We start from the raw sequence: 21,445 nt of genomic DNA, 5'->3' as shown, positions 1-21,445 counted from the left end.
TCCGAGCCCGAGTCAAGACCCAGGTTCTGGGTCCTTGTCCAGTCTCTGGCTCGGAGTCCGAACCCAAGCCTCGTCATGTCCTCGCCTCGAGGAACCCAAGCCTTGTCCAGTCCTGTAGCCACGTCATGTCCTCGCCTAGATCCGGGGTCCAAGCCCGAGTTAAGATCCAGATTCTGGGTCCTTGTCCAGTCTCTGGCTCGGAGCCCAAGCCCAGGCCACTAGTTCCCAGTTCCTTGTCCTGGTCCCGCTTGCCGAGCCAATGTCCAAGCCCAAGTCTGTGTTCTTGTCCCAGTTCCTAGTCTGTGTCCTGTCCCGTCCCTAAACCGAGCCATGTCCAGTTCCTAGTACTTCGGTGTCTGTGTCTTGCATTTGGGTCTGCCATCAACGTCCATCTTATGACACTTAGATAGTTTAGGGGAATGGGCAAAGAAGTGGCAAATGAAATATAATGTTAGAAAGTGCATGGTCATGTACTTTGGTGGAAGAAATAAACGGACAGACTATTATTTATTTAGATTGGGAGAGAATTCAAAATGCAGAAATACAAAGGGACTTGGGAGTCCTTGTGCAGGATACACTAAAGGTTAACTTTCAGGTTGAGTCGGTGGTGAAGGAGGCAAATGCAATTTTGGCATTCATTTCTAGGGGTATAGAATACAAGAGAAGGGATGTGATGTTGAGGCTCTATAAGGCACTCGTGAGACCACACTTAGAGTATTGTGTGAGGTTTTGGGCTCCTTATATTACAAAGGATATACTGACATTGGAGCGGGTTCAGAGAAGATTCGGAATCAGAATCAGAATCAGCTTTATTATCACCGGCACGTGACGTGAAATTTGTTAACTTAGTAGCTGCAGTTCAAGGCAATACATAATTTAGTAAAGAAAAAAAAAGTAAGTAAATAAATAAATCAATTACTTACATTGAATAGATTTAAAAAATGTGCAGAAACAGAAATACTGTATATTAAAAAATGAAGGATTGTCCAAAGATTCAATGTCCATTTAGGAATCGGATGACAGAGGGGAAGAAGCTGTTCCTGAAGCGCTGAGTGTGTGCCTTTAGACTCTGTACCTCCTATCTGATGGTAACAGTGAGAAAAGGGCATGTCCTGGGTGCTGAAGGTCCTTAATAATGGACGCTGCCTTTCTGAGACACCGCTCCCTAAAGAGGTCCTGGGTACTTTGGAGGCTAGTGCCCAAGATGGAGCTGACTAGATTTGCAACCTTCTGCAGCTTCTTTCGGTCCTGTGTAGTAACCCTTCCATGGCAGACAGTGACGCAGCCTGTCAGAATGCTCTCCACGGTACAACTATAACAGAATGATTCCAGGAATGAAAGGGTAGCCGTATGAGGAACGCCCGGCAGATCTTCGGCTGTATTCCCTGGAGCTCAGGAGAATGAGGGGAGGATCTCATAGAAACATTCCGAATGTTAAAAGGCCTGAACAGATTAGACATGCAAAGTTATTTTCCATGGTAGGAGATTCTAGGACAAGCGGGCACGACTTCAGGATTGAAGAACGTCCTTTTAGAACTGAGATGCTTAGAAATTACTTTAGTCAGAGGGTGGTAAATCTGTGGAATTTGTTGCCACGAGCAGCTGTGGAGGCCAAGCCAATAAGTGTATTTAAGGCAGAGATAGATAGGTTCTTGATTAGCCAGGGTATCAAAGGGTATGGGGAGAAGGCAGGAGAGTGTGGATGACTAGAGGAATTGGATCAGCCCATGATTGAATGGCGGAGCAGACTCGATAGACCGAATGGCCTACTTCTGCACCTATATCTTGTGGTCTTATAGTCTTATATTGCCTTTAAAATTAGTTTTACTGTTCTCAAAGAACAAAGCAAATCACCTTCATTCACTGCCTGTAGAATTATCTCACATTGTGCTCACCTGTCTGAAAGGGGTTTTTCCTAAACCCAACGGCATCACCAATACTCTATCCAGAAAACAAACTTAATTACTTCCCCTTGCGGCGCCAGCGTGTAGGGGTCCTCTTGAGGGGTCCTGAATGAGAGGTCCTCTTTCTTCGTCTGTCCATATCCTGGTACACAAATACAGAAGGATTTTTCATTGCTGTTTCCGTAATTTTTAACCTGTCAGGGCTGTTAACGGTGAGCTGATCCTCCGAGCCTGCAAGACTGGTAGACCACTCTTAGACTGGCCTCTACTCTTTGACCTGTTTGCCATGTGTGGCCCTACCGAGAGCCAAAGCACAAGGCTGTGGATCCTGCCAACACAGCTTTCCGGGTTGTAGAGGCACGCCAGCCTCTAAACCTTACGACAAGGTGTGGTCGGCTTGGAGGATTTTTCAGCATTACTGGCTATAAGATAGTGGGTACTTCGATTTCTCTTAAAATGCTTTTTAAGTAGACCGCCCAACATTCATCTTCCATGCGGTCACACCAAACTTTGTTGCACTCTCTGTAAATTATTACATCACTATCGTCACACAGACCTGGATTTACCTAATTAATGCTACGTTGGCGGAACACATGTTGGACGATAAGTAGCGCTCACCAAACATCTCGCCACTTCATATTCCTTAGACCCATAAAAGATACGACTTTCTATTTAAGCACTTAAACGTTTCCCCTTATTTCCCAAGATCTGTTGCTCTTCAATGAAAAAAACCTGCTTTAGAATTTGGACCTTAACTCCTTAGCCCGCTGCAGTAGAAACTACATCTGTATATTCTTGCAATTGCACGCTCGTGGACATCATTATATTGGGTCTTACACGTCACAATCAAAATATATTCAGTACTGTGGAGCTGATTAAATTCATTGTGGTATAGAATAAATTATTGCCATATTGCCAGAATTTCCGATATTTCCACAACTTTCCTCGCTTGTTCCTCAAACTGAGTGGCTTATTTAAATATCTTGTGAATGTGTGGCTGCCGCACTGATTCGCCACCAGCATTTTAACGGAGGGCGAAATGAAGCCGGTAGCCACATCATGCGATAAGGGGCTTTCAATGCGATATTTCCACGGCATTGATGTTGGAAATAAACACAAAAATCCCGATTTCTGCACCGCCTCACAGCGCTAAGGTGTCTTTCTTTCTAGATTTGGTTCAGTCTCTCTTCTTGTTTCTACCAGCGGACGGTGCAGCATCCCTTATGCCCCACTCTGGCAGGTTTAGAAACTGTTATTATTCTACGACATCAGGGACATTACCAACGTGGATCACTCTGTGCAGTGATTCCATATTCTACGGACTCACTTTCAAGGAGCGACAACTCCATACACCAAGACTGTTCGTTGAGGGGTTATAACTGTCCTGAGCCTGGTGGTGTGAGTCCTGAGGCTGCTGTACCTTCTTTCTGATGACAGCAATGAAAGGGGATCATGTGCTGGATAGTGAAGTGTCCCCGACGATCGACGCTGTATTCCTATGGCAACGATTCGTATAGACGTGCTCAATGGTGTGATGGACTGGGCCGTATCCATCCATAAGACAGTTGTGTTCAAGGGCATTGGTTCTTCCGTACCAGGCTGTGATACATATTCTCCACCACAACTCTATAATCATTTGTCGAAGTTTTAGGTGGAGATGTTGAAGAAGTGGAGGCGCTCCCGTGCTTTCTTTGTAACTGCACAAGGACAGGTCCTCCGAAACAATAACAAAAACAGCCAGCAATCTAAAGTTTCCTATCCTCTTCACTTCTGATCGTTCGATGAGGACTAGCTCATGGACCTCTGGTTTCCTCCACATGAAGTAAATAATCGGTTCCTTGGTCTTGATGTCATTGAGTAACCGGGCGTTGTTGTGGCACCACTCAGCCAGATCTTCAATCTCCCTCGCACATGATGATTTGTCACCAATTTGTTTCGGCCTGCGATAGTGTTGCTGTCAGTAAACTAGTGTAAGGGGTTTCTTCTTTAATGTCACTGCTGAGGCTAATTAAAATGGCTTCTTTGTTAAGTTAGATTAAAATGGCTTGTTTGTTATGTTAACTGCTGAGAAAGTTCTCTCTCTAGCAGCTTGTTTGGGTTATATTACTCATAAGAGCCTTGTATTCATTTGCGAACCAATTGGGATAGATGTTATTCTTTCTTGTGTGTCTGTAAGCTATTGTGATGCGCGGGCTTTTGAGCAGAAGGCGTGATGGGGACAGAGAGAGGAGACGCGATGCTGTAAGCTGGCCGACGGGACGGCCCTGAGCGGGATTCCGAGGCCCAGGGTCTTTGGTGAAGAGAGGAGAGGAAGACAGACACGTGTGGAGCGTCTGGTCGACCACCGTGGTTGGTCCCAGCCGGCGGGTCGAGGGGGTCGGAGGGGATCGAATGGTGGAAAGAAGACTCCGTTAATAGAGCTCCAACTGTTGTGCACGAAGTGGTTGAGCTTTGATAAGTTTGGCACCTTTTACTTTCCTTTTATATTTTATCTCTATTAATTACATAGTTCCAGTAAGATCGAGAAGTGTAATTGTTTAATCGCATATGGTGTACTGTCTGTTATTTGGCGGGGTGGGGTACATCACACAGCATCCACCCAAACTTCATTACCAGTTTGGCGGGGCCGAAGACTGCTCCCCCTAGACGAAAGCTAGCTGAGCGAGCCTGAGGCTTCCCAGGGGCCTACACTTGAAAATTGCATTGGTGCTGTGCTTATCCTCACAGTCTAAACACACAGTCTCGTGGTACATATGTGCTGATGCTGATCGTGGAGGAGATGTTGCTGCAAAGCCGAACTTTGTGGGTTCGGTGCCAAATGACTATTTCATGGTAAGGGGGGAAGGGATCGAGATATTTCATTTTCATAAGACAAAAGAAATTTAGTTCGTCAATGTGGGATTGAAACCAGAATCCAGTTGTGCTTCATAGAGACATTAACAAGGTGAGGGGCGTAGTGCTCAAAATGTATATCAGACACAAGTTTGAAAAACAATTAAGCCGGTTTGTCGTCTGGAGATTAGAAGACTGTGTTTTATGGAGATGTAATGAGGCTGTGAGAAATCACGTACGGAAGAACAACTTATGATTTTATGGAGTTTTTTTCTTCTTATCAATCTATTAGATTGGACAGGTATATGGAGCTCAGGAAAAAAGAGGGCTATGGGTAACCCTAGGTAATTTCTCAGGTAAGGACATGTTCAGCAAAGCTTTGTGGGCCGAAGAACCTGTATTGTGCTGCAGGATTTCGATGTTTCTATGTTTTATTAGGTGCAACAACAAGGCGCCTTTAAGCCAAAATGGGAAATATGCCACTGATCTCAGAACTGATGGAGAGATCACTGTTTTTAGCCAGTACTTTACTAGAGACTTGAGAAAAATATACTAAATTCGGCGGCTTGTAAAGTATTTTAAAATATCAATGACTAACGCCTTAAAATATCATATTCAGAAGTAATGGTCATAGATATCAACGGTGAGAGGGGAGACGAACTGGTACTTCTCTGCTGATAAGGGTAGTACGCAACCTGTCGAACATGTTCAGGTAGTGTCATGAAAAAACACTCGTTACGCCCTTCACAGCTGACCCCATATCAGTAAGAACTTAAAGGTACATAAATACACTAACAATTTAACAAGTCAGTTTTTTTCCAAATGAACTATTACTTGTCGCCCTTAACCCACCCGAACGTAAAAAAGAGACGTGAATCTTCTCCATCCAGGAAACCGTTTAAAACCATAAGATATAGGTGCAGAAATAGGCCATTCGGCCCATCGAGTCTGCCCCGACTTTTCATCGTGGCTGTTCCATTTTCCCTTTCAGACCCAATCGTCTACCTTCTTCAGTATCCCTTCGTGTTCTGACTAATCAAGAATCTATCAACCTCTGGCATAAATATACTACGTAAATATACTCCACAGCCGTGGCCACGAGATCCACAATTTCAGCAGAATCTGGCCAAAGAAGTTCTTCATCATCTTCATTCTAAATGGACGTCCCTCTATTCCGATACTGGTCCTGGACTCTCTCATCATAGGAAACATCTTCTCCACGTCCACTCCATCAAGGTCTTTCAACATTGGTTTCAATTAGGTCACTCTCATTCTTCTGAATTCCAATAAATTCGGGTCCAGAGCCACCAAACGCTCTTCAATTAGGGGCAATTTTGAATGCTTGAAATCCAGAAAGAAAAAAGAAATTTCTTGAAGCTCTGTTTGTTCATGTTATAATCTTTATTTTATGCTCTGGAATGAAGACCAGATCTCTGCATTGAACAATCTATCAGAGAACTATTATATGTTCAGGTAATTTTGCAAAGTTTTCACCGATGAGTAAACAAACCTTTATTTCCTATGAAAATATGCACTGTGATGGTAATGACAAAATACTTTTGACATTGACAAACAATATTTTCAGTTTGACAATAACATCAATCAAACTAGAAGAAGCTACACTTACAATTAAAACACGTCCTTACAGTCTGACAGAACATTTCCCTCTACATATTTTTTGTCAGTAAGACATATGAAACATACAGATGTAGTAGTAGTTTCTCTGCCATGTTAACTGATAAGGTTAATAAAATGGCTTCTCTGTAATGTAAAGTAACATGGGGTCTCTGTTGTTCTCGGGTGCAGCTTGTTTTGGTTATAGTTAGTGATAACGGGTTTACTGTGCAATGGGGGAAGTTTTATTCTTTCTTATGTATGGGAACCTGGGTTTTCGCGCGCTTGGTCGGGGAGGCGAGCGAAGAGGACGGACATGTGGGGAGTGGACGGAGTCCCAGGACGGCGGATACCGGGATACGGCGGGTTGGAGGTTGTCGGAGGCCCGGAGGTCGTTGTGGAGCATCCGGACACATTGCACTTTCTTGTGCAAAAAACTGATAAATTAACTGATTTGGCGCCTTTACTTTATTTGTTTCTACTAACCCATCACCAAGAAATAACTATAAATTGTAATCATTTACTTGCATATTGTGTGCTGTCTGATATTTTGTGTTGTGGGTTTGTACCGCGGTGCATCACACAGTATCCACACCAACACAATTACAGTGCTGGCGGGGTCACCGCCAGTTTACCCCAGATGAACGGGAGTCAAGTAGGGCAAAGTCGCTACACAGAGATACCCCAGCCACTCTGAAGAAAGCAACAGTTGAAACTTAAAGCACCTTCTTATAAATTAACTCTTCCAGCCGAGCAGAGGCATCAATTATAACCGACGTTTCGATGACAAACTCTGCCATCTTCATCAGAGATGATGCCAGAGTTTGTCGTTGAAAGCTCGTTTATATTCGATACCTGTATCCGGCTAAGCCCGAGAAGAGCTTGTTCGCCATATACACAGGGAATGCCGGAGCCTTCGTCACCTTCTTATAGTCTCCAAATAGTGCATATGTGAAGCCTCAGGAAGATGGAGGTCATTCTGTTCTTGTTGCCGGCCTACTGGCGATTCTGCCCGTGTCTTCTCTGCTATAAAACTTTGCACTGCCTGTCGGTTCTCATCAGCGGCCCTTTTGTTTCTTTGATTAACTCTCCACTGTCGGCTCTTCTGTCACTCTTCGCACTTTGGTAATTGTGAAATGATCTTAAGTTTTCAGATTCTTATCTCCCATCTTTTATTGTATCTCTCTTTTTCTTTCAAGGAACTGCTTATATTTTACTGGGTCTTCTTTACTTGTGACTCTATTTCTTTATCTGTCTGCTGATGATTTTGAAGCCATTTTGTGAACTTCACCGCCCATTGTGAGATGGTAGAGACATGTGATGGTAATGACATTTCTCACTTTTTAAGGAAAAAAATTGGAAAGTCTCACAGTTGCTAACTGAACTGTATAGATAGCTTGTAAGTGTAATTTAAATATATAGAAATAAAGTAAAGTTAAGTGAATCCCATTTTGTGCGCTTGAATCTAATTTCTATTTTCTTCCTTGCAATTAATTTCATGGTTATTGTGATCCTGTGTCGTGGCAAATGCAGATTCTCCAAATGCATTCCCTGGTGCCAATACATTAACATGTCATTTAATGGCTGTCTTTTTTTTGCTTAGCATAGCAAAACTTTCAATTTACGGATACATTTACATTTACATTTCTTCCCCTCACAGATATCAGCTATCAGAACACTTCTATCAAAATATAGACATCACCCCAACATCCTATACAAAAGCCCTTATTTTGTATAGCAGACAGGTTTACATCTACATAATGCAGAAAAGCTTGCCATGTTTCATGAAAACTATTTGTTCTTGAGTGTACCATGCATGTCAAAAAGTCCAAAGGAATGTTTTCCATGATATATTTACGCCAACCAAAAAATCCAGGGGCCTTATCTGACATCCAAAAAAGTAATGTTAAGTAAATACTGGAATTTTAATCCACTGGTTTTGAACTTATCCCAAGGTTCAGGCAGTTTTGGGTGAAATGGAAAAGGTTCTGAAGTTGGAGTTTGGACTAGACCCAGTGTCTTTTCTCTTAGATACACTGGTGAAGTTTAAGAGACTACTAGACAGGTATATGGAGGAATTTAAGGTGGGGGCTTATATGGGAGGCAGGGTTTGAGGGTCGGCGCAACATTGTGGGCCGAAGGGCCTGTACCGTGCTGTACTATTCTATGTTCTATGTTCTATGTTAAAACAATCAAATAGTAGCTGGCTTGGTATTTACACGTAATAAACCTACTCTCAGATCAGGAATAGAAATATTTAAATTATTCACATTTCTGGACACCAAAATGTCAATTTTCTGCCAGAACGTCCACATGATCCCTTGTAAGTTTTCAATACCGTGGCAAACACAAAAGCAAGAGTTTGAAAAAACTTGATTGGTCTCTAAAACGTGTTGCGTGTTGGTAATGACAGAAGTGTTGGGGACAGCGCGCCCTTGTCATAAAAATTGCAGAACTTGTATCAAAAATAACCCACGTGAATTTGGCATATGTTTCACAAATTCTGGTGAGAAAGAACAATCTAAAACTTTCATGATTTTAATATATATACTACCTTTATCCTGAAGACAAAATTACAGGCTCTGCAAAGGAGACAAGGCCAAAACCACGACATTTTGGCACATTCAAGTTTTAAACTCATGTAAAAATTAAGAAAGTATTATTGATGAAATATACTGAAATGTTAGAGTTACTATCTTTGTGTACAAACTACTTCTTCTTGACAATCTACCCTAACTAAAAAATCGCGAATAAATGACAAGCAGGTCAATCCTGGTATAATTTTTCACAACCTCCTTTACACCCTCTCGCGTGTCGGCACATGCTGTCTAAGATAAGGGGCGCAAAACTGCTGACAACAATCCAAGTGAGGCCTCACCAGTGCTTATAAAGCCACGACATTACATCCTTGCTTTATCTTCTGGTCGCCATGAAGTGAATGCTAACATTGCATTTGCCCTTTTCACCACTGCATCAACCTGCAACTTAGCCTTTAGGGAATCCTGTACAAAAATTACCACGTCCCTTTGGGCCTCCGATTTTTTAATTTTTTCTCCATCTAGAAAATTGTCTAGTCTTTTATTTCTTCTACCAATGTGCATGACCATACACTTCCGACACTGCATTCCAACTACCACCTCACTACCCATTCTCCTAATCTATCTGCCATTCTGTAGCCTCTAAACTTCCTCAAAGCTACCTGCCCCTTCACCTGAACTGGTATCATGCGCAAACTTTGCAACAAAGTTATCAATTCCGTCAGCCAAGTCGCTAACTTTTAATGTAAAAAGTAGTCCCCAGAGCATCCCCGTGGAATACCACTAGTTACCGCAGCCAGACAGAAAAAAGGCAACCTTTACCCTGTGTCTTTGCCTGTTCCAATCTGCTCCTCCTTTAATCGTGTTAATATCTTTCCTGCAATTCTTAACTTGTTAAACAGCCTCATGGACGACACCTTGTCGAAGGCCTTCAGAGAACTCAAGTACACAACATCAAATAATTCTGTTTAGTCCATCCTGTTTGTTATTACTTGCAAAATTTCCAACAGGTTTGTGAAGCAAGATTTTCCCTTGGCGGATTCATGTTGACTGCTGCCTATTCCATCACTTGCCTCCAAGTACCCAGAACCCAACTCAATCATAAAGGAGTCTAACATCTTGCAACTGTTGAGCTCTGAAGAACTGACCTATAATTTTATTTCTCTGGCCTCTCTCCTTTCCTGAAGAGTGGGGTGACATTTGCAATTTTCCAGTCTTCTGGAAGAATTCTACAATCTTGTGATTCTTGAAAGATTATGACAAACGGACCAACAGTCTCCTCATCTACCTCTTTTAGAAGCCTGCGCTGTATACGATCTGGTCTTGGTGACTTATCTACCTTCGGACCTTTTAGTTTCCCAGCAGCCTTCTCCTAAATAATGGTAATTTCACACTTTTCTGACAAACTCGAACTTCTGGCATACTACTGGTGTCTTCCACAGTGAAGACTGATGCAGAATACTCCAGTCCGTCCGCATTTTCCTTGTCCCCATTAGTGCACCTCCACCATCGTTTCCCAGCAGTCCAAAATCCGCTCTTGCCTCGCTTTTACATTTTATGTACCTGAAAAAACACATGGTATCCTCTTGAATATTATTGGCTAGCGTACTTTCGGATTCAGTCATTTCCTTGATAATGGCTGTTTAGTTAGCTGCTGTTGGCTTTAAAAAGCTTCCATATCCTCTGCCTTCCCACTATTTTTTCCCGATTAAATAATCTCCATTTGGCTTTTATGTTGGCTTTGACTTATCGTGTTGGCCACGGTTGTGTCATTTTACCGTTAGGATGCTCCTTCCTCTTTGGGATCCTGTGCCTTCCCAATTCCTTCCGGAAATTGCAGCTATTGCTGATCTGCCGTCATCCCTGCTAGCGCTATTTTCCAACCAATTTTGGACAGCTTCTCTCTCATGCCTGCGGATTTCCCTTTACTCCAGTGCAATACCGATACATCTGAACTTAGCTTGTCCTTCTCAAATTTCAAGGTGATATATCATATTATTATCATCCTCCCCTAGGGGTTCCTCTGTCTTAAGATCTGTTATCAATTCCGTTTCATTGCACACCACCCATTCAGAACAGCTGATCCCCTAGTAAGGTCAACCGCGGTCTGCACTAAAAAGCCATCTCGGGGCAATGTAGAAATTTCCTGTCTTGGGATCCAGCACCTACTTGATTTTCCTAATCTGCCTGTTTATTGAAATTCCCCATGAGCAAGGTAACATTGCCGTTTTGACATGCACTTTCTATCTCCCGTTGCAATTTGTAGACCACGTCCTTATTAATTTTTGGGCGTCTGTACATACCACCTATCATGTTCATTTTACACTTGTAGTTCCTTAGTTTCTCCGCACCGATCCGTCTGACCTTATGACACCACTTTTGAATGAATTCATTTAATTTGGTTTTTTGCCAGCAGAGCCACACCACCCCCTCTGCCTACCTCCTGGTCCTTTCGATAGATTGCGTAGCTTCGGTCATAAAGCTGTCAGCTATAATTTTCCTAGAGCACGACTAAGACCCACAACGTCCCGCCTGCTAAACTGTGACTGTGCGACAATTCATCGATCTTATTCCATATACAGCATGCCCTTAAATAAAACCCCTTCAGGCCGGTGTTCACCCTTTTCAATTTTGTCTGCATTTTATATTGCGACATATTCTGTTGACTACAATTTTGCCCTATCATTAGCATCTCCTTGCTAGGAGTCTCACTATAGATTGTCTCTGTTTGTAAACCGACTGCCTGATGCTCAGCACAATCACTCCGGTTAACATTGCCCTGCCCAATTAGTTTACTTCATTTTAAGGACAATTTAAATTTAGTTTATTAATTTAGGAATCCTGAAGCGCCGCACCTAATTTTACGATTTCCATTTCGCTGTTACACAGTGTATAGGAATAGCTTACGTTAATTGTTCACTGGGCTGTCTCTGATGCGACTAATAATCCGGTAATGTTCTCCTTTATAAGCGTTTTTAAGGCCATCAGCAGTACTTTTCGGTAGCAGGAGCGCTATAACCCGATCGTCACGTTATACGGGAACATGGGATATGCAGCGATTTGCTACGTGGAGTGTGTTTATTATCCTGCACTGACTGCGATTGGTGTCCCCCGTAAGTAATTGGAGTATATGTGTGAGTTCTTCTTGCTCTTTCTTCTTACTGCAATATACCGGTATTCACCGTAAAGCGTGTTTTACAGATCATTCCTTATTGCTGTTTTTTTTGTCAAGAAGAGGGAGGGGAAGATGGCGGCGCGACGCCGTTCCGAATGCTTTTGTATGTGTTAACTAGGGGCCGTGCACAATCCTGATTTGACGGAGACAGCCGTGAGAAGCACGGAGGAACAGCTGGAGAAACTTCTGAAATGCCCGCTTCGCTGTCGCTGCTACTGTGCGATCGAGAATCTCCGGAGGGGAAGGCCCCAAATCCTCGGCTTTGCCTATTGCCTGTTGCCGGGGCCGGGGTCGAAGCGCTCGGCAGAGATAGTGCTCGGTGCTCGGTGTCGGAGGGCTGTTCGGAGGCTCGGAGTTTTCGGACGGACTCGGAGTCGGACTGTGGTCGGGTGCTTCCAGGATGCTACATTGGCAAGTTGGAGGCTCTGGAGGTTCAGCGGCTGCGTGAGATGATGGGACTTTCGAGAGACTTTGAGATTTTACTGTGCCCATAGTCTGTTCTTCATCAAATTACGTTATTGCTTTGCACTGTTGTAACTACATGTTATAATTATGTGGATTTTGTCGGTTTTTCAGTAGGGTTGTCATGTGTTTCTGTGATACCATTCTGGAGAAACATTGTATCATTTCATATTGCATGCGTTACTAAATGACAATAAAAGAGGACTGAGTGTCCTCATAATCTAAAAAAAAATAACAACTGAGTTAGCGCTAATACTGATCTTGTTCCAGCATTTTACCTTGCCTGACCTTCCAAAGCATGACGGGATACATCATACAAAGTCTGATTCGGTATCAAAACCCACAACATTTTCGCTGAGATTACCGGTTTATCCACGATACACGGTTCGAGACGTAGAGTCATAAAAAAGCACAGCATAGCACAGAACCGGGCTACTCGGCCAATCTAGTCCATGCCGAATCCATTTAAACTGCCACTCCCCGAGCTGTACCAGAGACACCGCTCTTTTACATCATAACGCAACAAATGAGACCTCATTTTCAATATAATTATCTAAAAGAACGCTCAATTGCATCAATAAACAAAACCAAAATACAAATATCCCGTTTCAGCTTTTGAATTTGTCGTCTTGGTTTTAATTTTAACTCTGCAGTTTCCTTTACTCACACGTGTTAGGTAAGAAGAAACAGTCTATCTTGGCCTATGATGTTACCACTATCAACGCTCTGTTCCGTGTTCTGCAACAATGTTCGATCTATTGGAGATGGCTGCGCCGATCAGCAGTCCTCTGCTAAATATGCCGTGGGCGGTAGAATCCCGTTGCAAACTGCTGGAAATTTGCCGACTCATCTGTTACTCCGATCTTCCCTTGGACTCCAGCATGAGGGGCAACCTGGGAACCCGGACGAACCGAATGAAAACATTACGAATCGAAGCTAGTTTAACCTGGGCTGAAATCTTAAGGATGGTTTCCATTCAGTCTGTTCACAGTTTTTTTTATGGTATGCAAATCAGGTAAAATGGATCGGGTTTTGTGCGCTTGAAACTGACTCTTATTTTCTTCCTTCTAGTTAATTTGTTGGCGGTTGTGATCCTCTGTCGTGGAAAATGCGGACTGTCCAAATGCATCACTCGTTACCTGGTGGCAATGGCAACAGCTGATTTAATGGGTGTTATCATTGGCGTTGCATTCGAGCGGATCAATAATATTTATATTTTTGCGAAATTTTTGTTCATCGCCCCGATTTGCGCTACGTTAGTTGTCTTCAGGCTGGCAGCCATGGACTGTTCTGTCTGGCTAACGGTGGCTTTCACATTTGATCGATGTATTGCAATTTGCAGCCAAAAGCTGCGGAAGCGAATTTGCACCGAGAGGACGGCGATTACAGTGGTGGTGATTGTGGGCATAGGGAGTTGTTTAAGGTGTTCTCCATTTTACTTGTCAGGGCACGAGGATTAATAACGTTGCATGGCGCTGTATTGGCAGGGCCGATTACTTTTCTTCACCAGTGTGGAAAACTTACCAGCTGTTTAATACTATCATGACCCCTTTATTGCCAATCGGTTTAATTATATTGTTCAATGCGTTAACAGTCAGACATATTATAGCGGCAAACAGAGTCCGCAGGGGACTCCGGAGCAGCAATGACAATAAGAAGGATTCAGAGGTGGAGAACCGGAGAAAGTGAATGATTTTGCTGTTCGCTCTATCAGCCAATTTCATTTTATTGTGGATCCCCTTTATAGTCTCTATTATGATCTGACAAGTTCAGAATTACTTTTATACAGACAGATATCTTAATTCTCTATCGTTTATCGCGCAAGAGTTTGGGGTCATGTTGCAATTTCTCTGCACCTGCACCAACACGTGTATCTACACACTGTCCCAGAGGAAATTCAGGGAAGAGATGAAGAAAGGAGTGAAACATCTGGTCACATTAAATGGCCGACTTTGTAGATAATAGGAAGTTTAACTGTTTGTTTTCTTATGAGTTCACAGAAATTTTCTGAATTATTGGTGAGTCTGAGATGTGAACCATAAATTGTGTCGCCAGGTGCTTGAAGTATAGAAGCCTGTTTTTTTTTCCGACAAGGGCAGCGAGCTGAATTTCTTCAAGCGTCTCAAACTGCTGCTGATGTGATTATAACAACCGCTGAATTACATTTACAATAATTGGATACATACCGCAGTCTTGGCCAACGAACCGCATGATGTAGTGGGAATCATACATTGGTAGAATTATATTCTAATTGTCTGGCTCACCGATCCACTGAACAGGCTTGTACATCTTCAGTGACTGGTGAGGAAACTTACTTTGGACAGAACAATTATGTTTTAGATAAAGCGAATCCGTTATATATGTCGTAACTGTTCTTTGTTTCAAGAATTGAGAAAACACGCTGTCCCGTGAAAATGGGAGGTATACACCGATGGCTGGATCTCTCGTCTGACAGTCAAGTTGTCCTTCCTTGTAGTCATACTAGAAGGTGTTGGTATCAAAAATGCAGATGAAACGTACCCTCACAAGTTTTTCAAGCGATGCTAAGATGCCATGATCAAAACCATGATCCAGCTTTGATGGAAAATCCGCGGGAAAGATTAGATTAGATTCGATTATGAGGGCACGCAGTCCTCTTTTATTGTCATTTAGTAATGCATGCATTAAGAAATCATACAATGTTCCTCCAGTGTGATATCACAGAAACACAAGACAAAAGAAGACTGAAAAACCGACAAAAAACACATAATTATAACATATAGTTATAACGGTGCAAGTAATACCGTACGAGCCGTCCGACACCGAGCAGCGAGCACCATCTCTGCCGAGCGCTTCGACCCCCAACCCCGGCCACCAACAACAGGCAAAGCCGAGGATTTGGGGCCTTCCCTGCGGAGATTCTCGATCGCACAGTAGCAGCGGCAGCGAACCGGGCATTTCAGAAGTTTCTCCAGATGTTCCTCCGTGCTCCTCACGTCCGTCTCCATCAAATCAGAATTGTGCACGGCCCCTATTTAACAAATACGATATCATTTCACCGGAGAGGCCGCGCGCGCTGCGTCGGGCTACCACCTTCTCCTCCCTGCCCTCCCTGGTAGGGTGCCGGAGGATGGAATAAGAGCAGACATGCATGAAATGGAAGAGATGCGTTTGAGGGCAGCACTGATGGTGGAGGAAGGGAAGCCCCATTCTTTGAAAAAGGAGGACTGCTCCTTCGTTCTAGATTAAAAAAAAGGCCTCATACAGAGAGCAGAGGCGGCGGAGATGGAGGAATTGAGAAACAGGGATGGTGATTTTACAAGTAGGAGGGTGAGATGAGGTGTAGTCCAGGTGAGAGTTCCGGCTGGGAGAGTCCGTGGGTTTGTAACAGACATCGGTGGATCAGCTGTATCCAGAGATAGAGACAGTGAAATCGAGAAGGGGAAGGGACGCGTCGGAAATGGATCAGGTGAATTGAGGGCAGTGCCGAAGTTGGAGGCAAATTGGATGAAGTCGACGAGTACAGCACATGTGCAGGAAGCAGCGCCACTGCAGTCATCGATGTAGCGTGGGAAAAGCGTGGGGCTGTCACCAACGTAGGCTTGGAACATAGACTATTCCACACAGCAGACAAACAGGCGGGCATAGCTTGGACTCAAGCGAGTGCCCATGGCTACCTGTTTATTTTGAATAAAGTGGGAAAAGCCAAAGGAGAAATGATTGAGAGTGAGAACAAGTTCGGTAGGCGGAGGAGGGTGGTGGTGGAGGGAAACTGGCTCGGTCCAGTGTCCAGAAAAAGACGGAAAACTTTGAGGCCTTCCTGATAGAGGATGGAGGTATATAGGGACTGGACAGCCATAGTAAAAATGAGATGATGGGGGCCAGGGAACTTGAAATCTTTGAAAAGATCAAGAGCGTGTGAAATGTCACGGACGTAGGCAGGAAGGGACTGAATGGGGGGGGGGTGGTGGAATAAAAACAGGGTCAAGGTAAGCCGATATGAGTTCAGTGGGGCAGGAATAAGCTGAAACAAGGGTCCACCTGGGCAAGCGGTTTTGTGGATCTTGCGTAGAAGGTAGAAGAGGTGGTGCGGTGTGCGGGAACTATGAGTTTGGTGGCGGTGGATGGGAGATCCCCAGAGTCAATAAGGTTGGTGATGGTGTGGGAGACGATGTCTTGGTGTTCCTTAGTCAGGTCCCGATCGAGGGGTAAGTAAGAAGACGTGTCTGAGAGTTGGTGCTGGGCCTCGGCAAGGTAGTGGTCAGTACGCCAGACTACTACAGCACCTCCCTTTTCTGCGGGTTCTTTATATTACCATCTGAACACCACCCTCCACCCCACCGGGCCTGGTTTCCTTGGCTGTGTGTTCAGGGAATACACACTCCTCTACCACCAAACCGTGAGATTGAGACGGGTCTCCCAACACAAACCCTGGTTTGTGTAGATGATGTGTAATATGGTACCCAGTTACAACTCAGTGCCAAGAAATAACAGACAGCAGACTGCATACGATTAAAGGAATTATATTTATAAATCTTAACTTAACTAAAAGGGTAGTATAGAAAAGAAAAAGAAAAAACAAAGAAAGCCCATTATGATTAAACAGTCAAATGTGCACGAGTTGGAGTTCAACTTTTCCCAAACGTAATATTCACCGATCCTCAGCAGAGCTCGGCACCTTCGATTCACAGTCCCGCACCAGGCCGAATCCTACTCCCGCTTCTCTCCAGCGTCTTTTCCTCTCGCAGCTCACACCGGTGTCAGGCAAACAACACAAAAACCCGCTCCGCTGACTGGATGGCTCAAATTCCAAAGCACCCGTTATATCCAACCATAACCCATGCTTCTACAGAAAGACCATTACGCTAGCAGCGAAACATTTCCCAGGGTGTTACACACAAAAATAATAGCATTTTAATTAGTCACTTATCACGCACTCTGTCAACAGATTACAATCTCTGTAATTCGAACCGAGGTGATCCTTGGAATTTCAGGACTATTGTCCCCATTAGAATAGGCGAATATGGAAAGCTGTGTCAAAGAGTTAAAGTCTGAGACCTGTCGACGAATCTTCGACCAGATCTGTTAATCTCCTCTATCTCTTCATAGTTGTTAGCCCATCTTCCGTTTTTTTTTTCGTTGTGTTTTTTTTTTCTGTTTCAATTTCCACTTTGGGTTTACTCGGTTAGATTGGGTGTGCTGGGAGACTAACCATTTTGTTTATTTCAGAGGAGTTTCGCTCCACTAGAAACGTTTCTGCACGTCCAGTGTGAAGAATCTTGTAGTTTCACATATTTCGTGATAAAATTGCACGTCATTTGCCTGTAGGATAATATAGCAGTTATATGTTTTTCCGCACAGCCCCGTAAAGATAGTGTTGTTCAATGTATGAGCAACACCCCCGCAGAAGCCCCACAGATCAGAGATACAGATTATTTAGAGATAAAGCGCAGATTAGGCCCTTTCGGTTCAGCGAACCGCACCGGCCAGCAATCCACCTGTTTAGCCTCACCACAGAATAATTTAAAATGACCAATTAACCTGCTAACATTGAGGGCTTTAGACAGTGGGAGGAAAGCAAAGCGCCCAGAGGCAACCCATGCGTACAAATTTTCTTATGAAGGATGCCGGACTCCGATGCCCTGAGCTGTCATAGGTGTCGTGCTAACATTTACGTATTTGTCTTGTCAAATTTATGCGTGTATTTTCAAGAGCTTATGGTGTTAACAACGAATCAGGGGCCCTTCAAAGTGCGAACGTGTTTCAATTACTTTGCCTTTCGAGAATATTTAGAGTGCATATGCGTACAAATTCAACAAAAGGATGTTGAAGGTTTTTATGCAAACGTGATGTTCTTTGTTTCATGCAACACGTTCATGCTCTTCGTTCTCGGAGTCCAGTATAAAGTAAGAAATCTTGGCGAGGATAATTGAAATAAAATTGAAACAAGAAGAATATAATTAAAACTTACCAACATGAAAACGTTTATATTCAAGCAGATGTATTTTCCGTTGTCGCTCAATACAGCACTTTCAAAATGGGACTCTGGTTTTACCATTTCCTCTCAGGCTGCAAATGACCTTTATGACTCCATCCTACAGCTCATGTTCTCTTTGTGAATTTGTGGAAAACATTGCAAGAGGCTGTAACATTTCTTCTCATTTCACCACCTTCTTTTACTTTTTATAGAACAATATCTATTGCTGAATTGCAAAATTTCACCAGCCACCAATCCCATTGCTTTCAAGACAACATGTTTATTCGATCATACTTAACTTAAAACGGAGAGATAAAAATGGAACGTAAAGCCTACGAGAAGGTTGTGGTCCGTTTGGAGGATTTTCCACAACATTGGATATTAAATAGTTGGTACCGCGTTTTCTCTTAAGATGTTTTGATCGACCATCCAAAAATTTTCCACCACTCAGTTACAGCTAACTTTCAAAGGTTCAAAGGTTAATTTATTAACGAGTACACAACTCTGAAATCATTCTTCTCCAGATAGCTATGAAACTAAGAAAGATAAGAACGGCAGCACGATCGTCAAACCCCAAACCACTCCTACCCGTACGAAAAAAGGATCAAAAACGGAACAAACACATCGATCCAAAATCCCCGTCTCCCACACACAAAATACCGAGAAAGATCGGGCGAAAATCACAGAAAATAAAATAAGCTATAAGACTGTAAAAAGGTCCATACTTCAAGTCACTCTCCAAAACGCAGAAAACCTGATTAACATTCTCCAGGCACAGCGGCAGACCTTTCATTCTCGGGCAGCGAACGATCCCACCAGCGATGACAAGACAGTGTCCCCTCTCTGGTAGCGGGGCGATGCCCCAGCGATCAAAAAACAGTCTCCCCTCTCCGTAGCAGAGCAATTTCACCAGCGATCAAAACGCAGGCAGCCTGTGTTCACCTGCGCCTGCGTACAACGCCTCTTCGGTCGGTATCTCTGTACAGATCCTAAAACCATACATTTCGCTTCTTTCGTGTCTTTTACGTTTGCTTTTGGTCCTGAATGAGATTCCGGAACTGTTGGAGCCTGTGAATTGGAGGTTGGAGATCCTCTGAGTGTTTGAACGCTCTGGAGTCTCCAATAGGATTTCTGGAGACTGTATCAGCTTGTGGGAAACTCGTGGCGTGACGGGTGCGGGACGGGATGCGAGCCGATGTTTGACTGCATTTCGCCGATTTAAACTTCCATTGTTCGCCGATTGAAGCGACGAGTGAGTTTGAAGCATCGAGGCGAATGCGCCATCATGACCGGAAGAGTGCACTTTCTATCGATTATTACATCACAATCATTATACAGTCTTCGAATTACCCAATTTGTGCTATATTAACACAACCCTCTCGGACTATAAGTAGACGCACCAATGTCCTCGTCACTCATACAAGCTGAACTCTTCGTGTTCAAATGTTTTTTCTCATTTCCGCTGAACTGCATTCAGTGCCTCTTCAATCAAGAAAAGAACTTCGACTTTATAATTTTGATCTTAACTCCTTAGCCTGCTGCAGTAGAAACTACATCTCCACATTCTTCCAACTGCTTCTACTGCGGCTGGATCTGACCCCTTACAATCAAAATACATTCAATGTTGTGGAGCTGTTGCAACACCAGCGAAAGGGTAGGTAAATTGTCCGATTCTGTTGAAATTAGTTGTTGAATAGAATAGTTTCTTCCTCTCTTGCCATCATTTCCGATATTTCCACTACATTTCTCACTTTTTCCTCAACCTGACTGGCCAATTTAAAAGTTTTGTTAATGTATACTTGCTGCCCTCAATCGCCGCCAGCATTTTGATGCTGAGCCATGTGAAGCTGGTTGTCACATCACACACCAAAGGCCTTTCAGTGTACTATATCATGGCATTTCTGCTGGAAACAACCTCCCAAATCCCGCTATATAGATCCGCCACACAGCTCAGCAAGGTACGTCTCCCCTTGTACTGCATTTCATTTTCGCTCTCTTCTCGCATCTGTAACCGAGAAGAAGGTGCAACATCCTTCGGTCCCACTCGAGCAGTTTCAGAACAGTTATTGCTATACAGCCGCCAGCAACATTACCAGCGTGGATAAGGTCAAGCACCTCAAATCTGTCCATATTCCGTATCTGCGATCATTCTTCCAAGGATGCTACAACTCCGTAGGACTATAGCCTGATGTTGAAGGGTAATACGTGCTCCTGAACCTAGTGGTATTAGGCATGAGATCCTGTATCTTCTTCCTGGTGGCTTCAGAGAAAGGAGAGGATGTTATGGGTGCTGAAAGTAGTCTGGTGGTGGATGCCGCGTTTCTGCGGCAAAGCTCCGTATAGAAGTGGGAGGACTGTTCACGGACTGGCCCGTATCCATTACTTTTTGAAGGATTTTCCGTTCTAGGACATTAATCCTCCATTGAATATAGTCTCCATTACAAATCTAGAATCTCTAGTCAAAGTTTTAGGTGCCATACAGAGCCTCTGCAAACTCCCAAGGAAGAAGAGCCCTGCCGTGCTTTCTTCGTAATTGAACTTACGTGCTGGGCAGAGGTATTGTTCGCCGAAGCAACAAAAGCGTGGAAGGTAAAGTTGCTGATCTTCTCCACCTCTGATCCTTCAGTAGGTCTGTCTCATGGACCTGTGGGTTTCCCCCTTCGGCTTTATTATCAGCTCCTCGGTCTTGATATCATTGAAGAAGAGGTTGTAGTTATGGCACCTTTCTGCCAGATTTTCAATCTCCCTCCGGCATGCAGATTCTTTACCACCTTTGATTCGGCCTACGACGGCGGTGTTGTCAGCAAACTTGAATATGGCTTTGGTCCCGTGCTTTGCCGCACAGTCTCAAGTGTAACACGTATAGCGCCGGGCTCCAAGCACACAGCCTTGTGGCGCATCTGTGCTGTTGGAGATCGTGGAGGAGAAGTTGTTGCAAATCCGAACTGATCGGGCTCGATATGAA

At 43.7% G+C, this 21,445-nt stretch overlaps 1 protein-coding gene across 1 annotated transcript in view; it reads left to right on the top strand.

The window, feature by feature from the left end:
* Positions 1-11,930: 11,930 nt before the first annotated feature.
* LOC134338983 (probable G-protein coupled receptor 139) overlaps positions 11,931-21,445 on the top strand; it is a 43,274-nt gene continuing 33,759 nt past the window's right edge. The window contains exons 1-2 of the mRNA XM_063035204.1: positions 11,931-12,000; positions 13,596-13,850. Of these exons, the coding sequence (XP_062891274.1) occupies positions 11,931-12,000; positions 13,596-13,850 (325 nt within the window). The remainder of the gene's footprint in view (positions 12,001-13,595; positions 13,851-21,445) is intronic.

The sequence above is a fragment of the Mobula hypostoma genome, chromosome 28 (genome assembly GCF_963921235.1).
Source record: "Mobula hypostoma chromosome 28, sMobHyp1.1, whole genome shotgun sequence".
Lineage (NCBI taxonomy): Eukaryota > Metazoa > Chordata > Chondrichthyes > Myliobatiformes > Myliobatidae > Mobula > Mobula hypostoma.
Note: the sequence above shows the minus strand (reverse complement) of the source record. Positions and strands in the feature narration are given on the sequence as shown.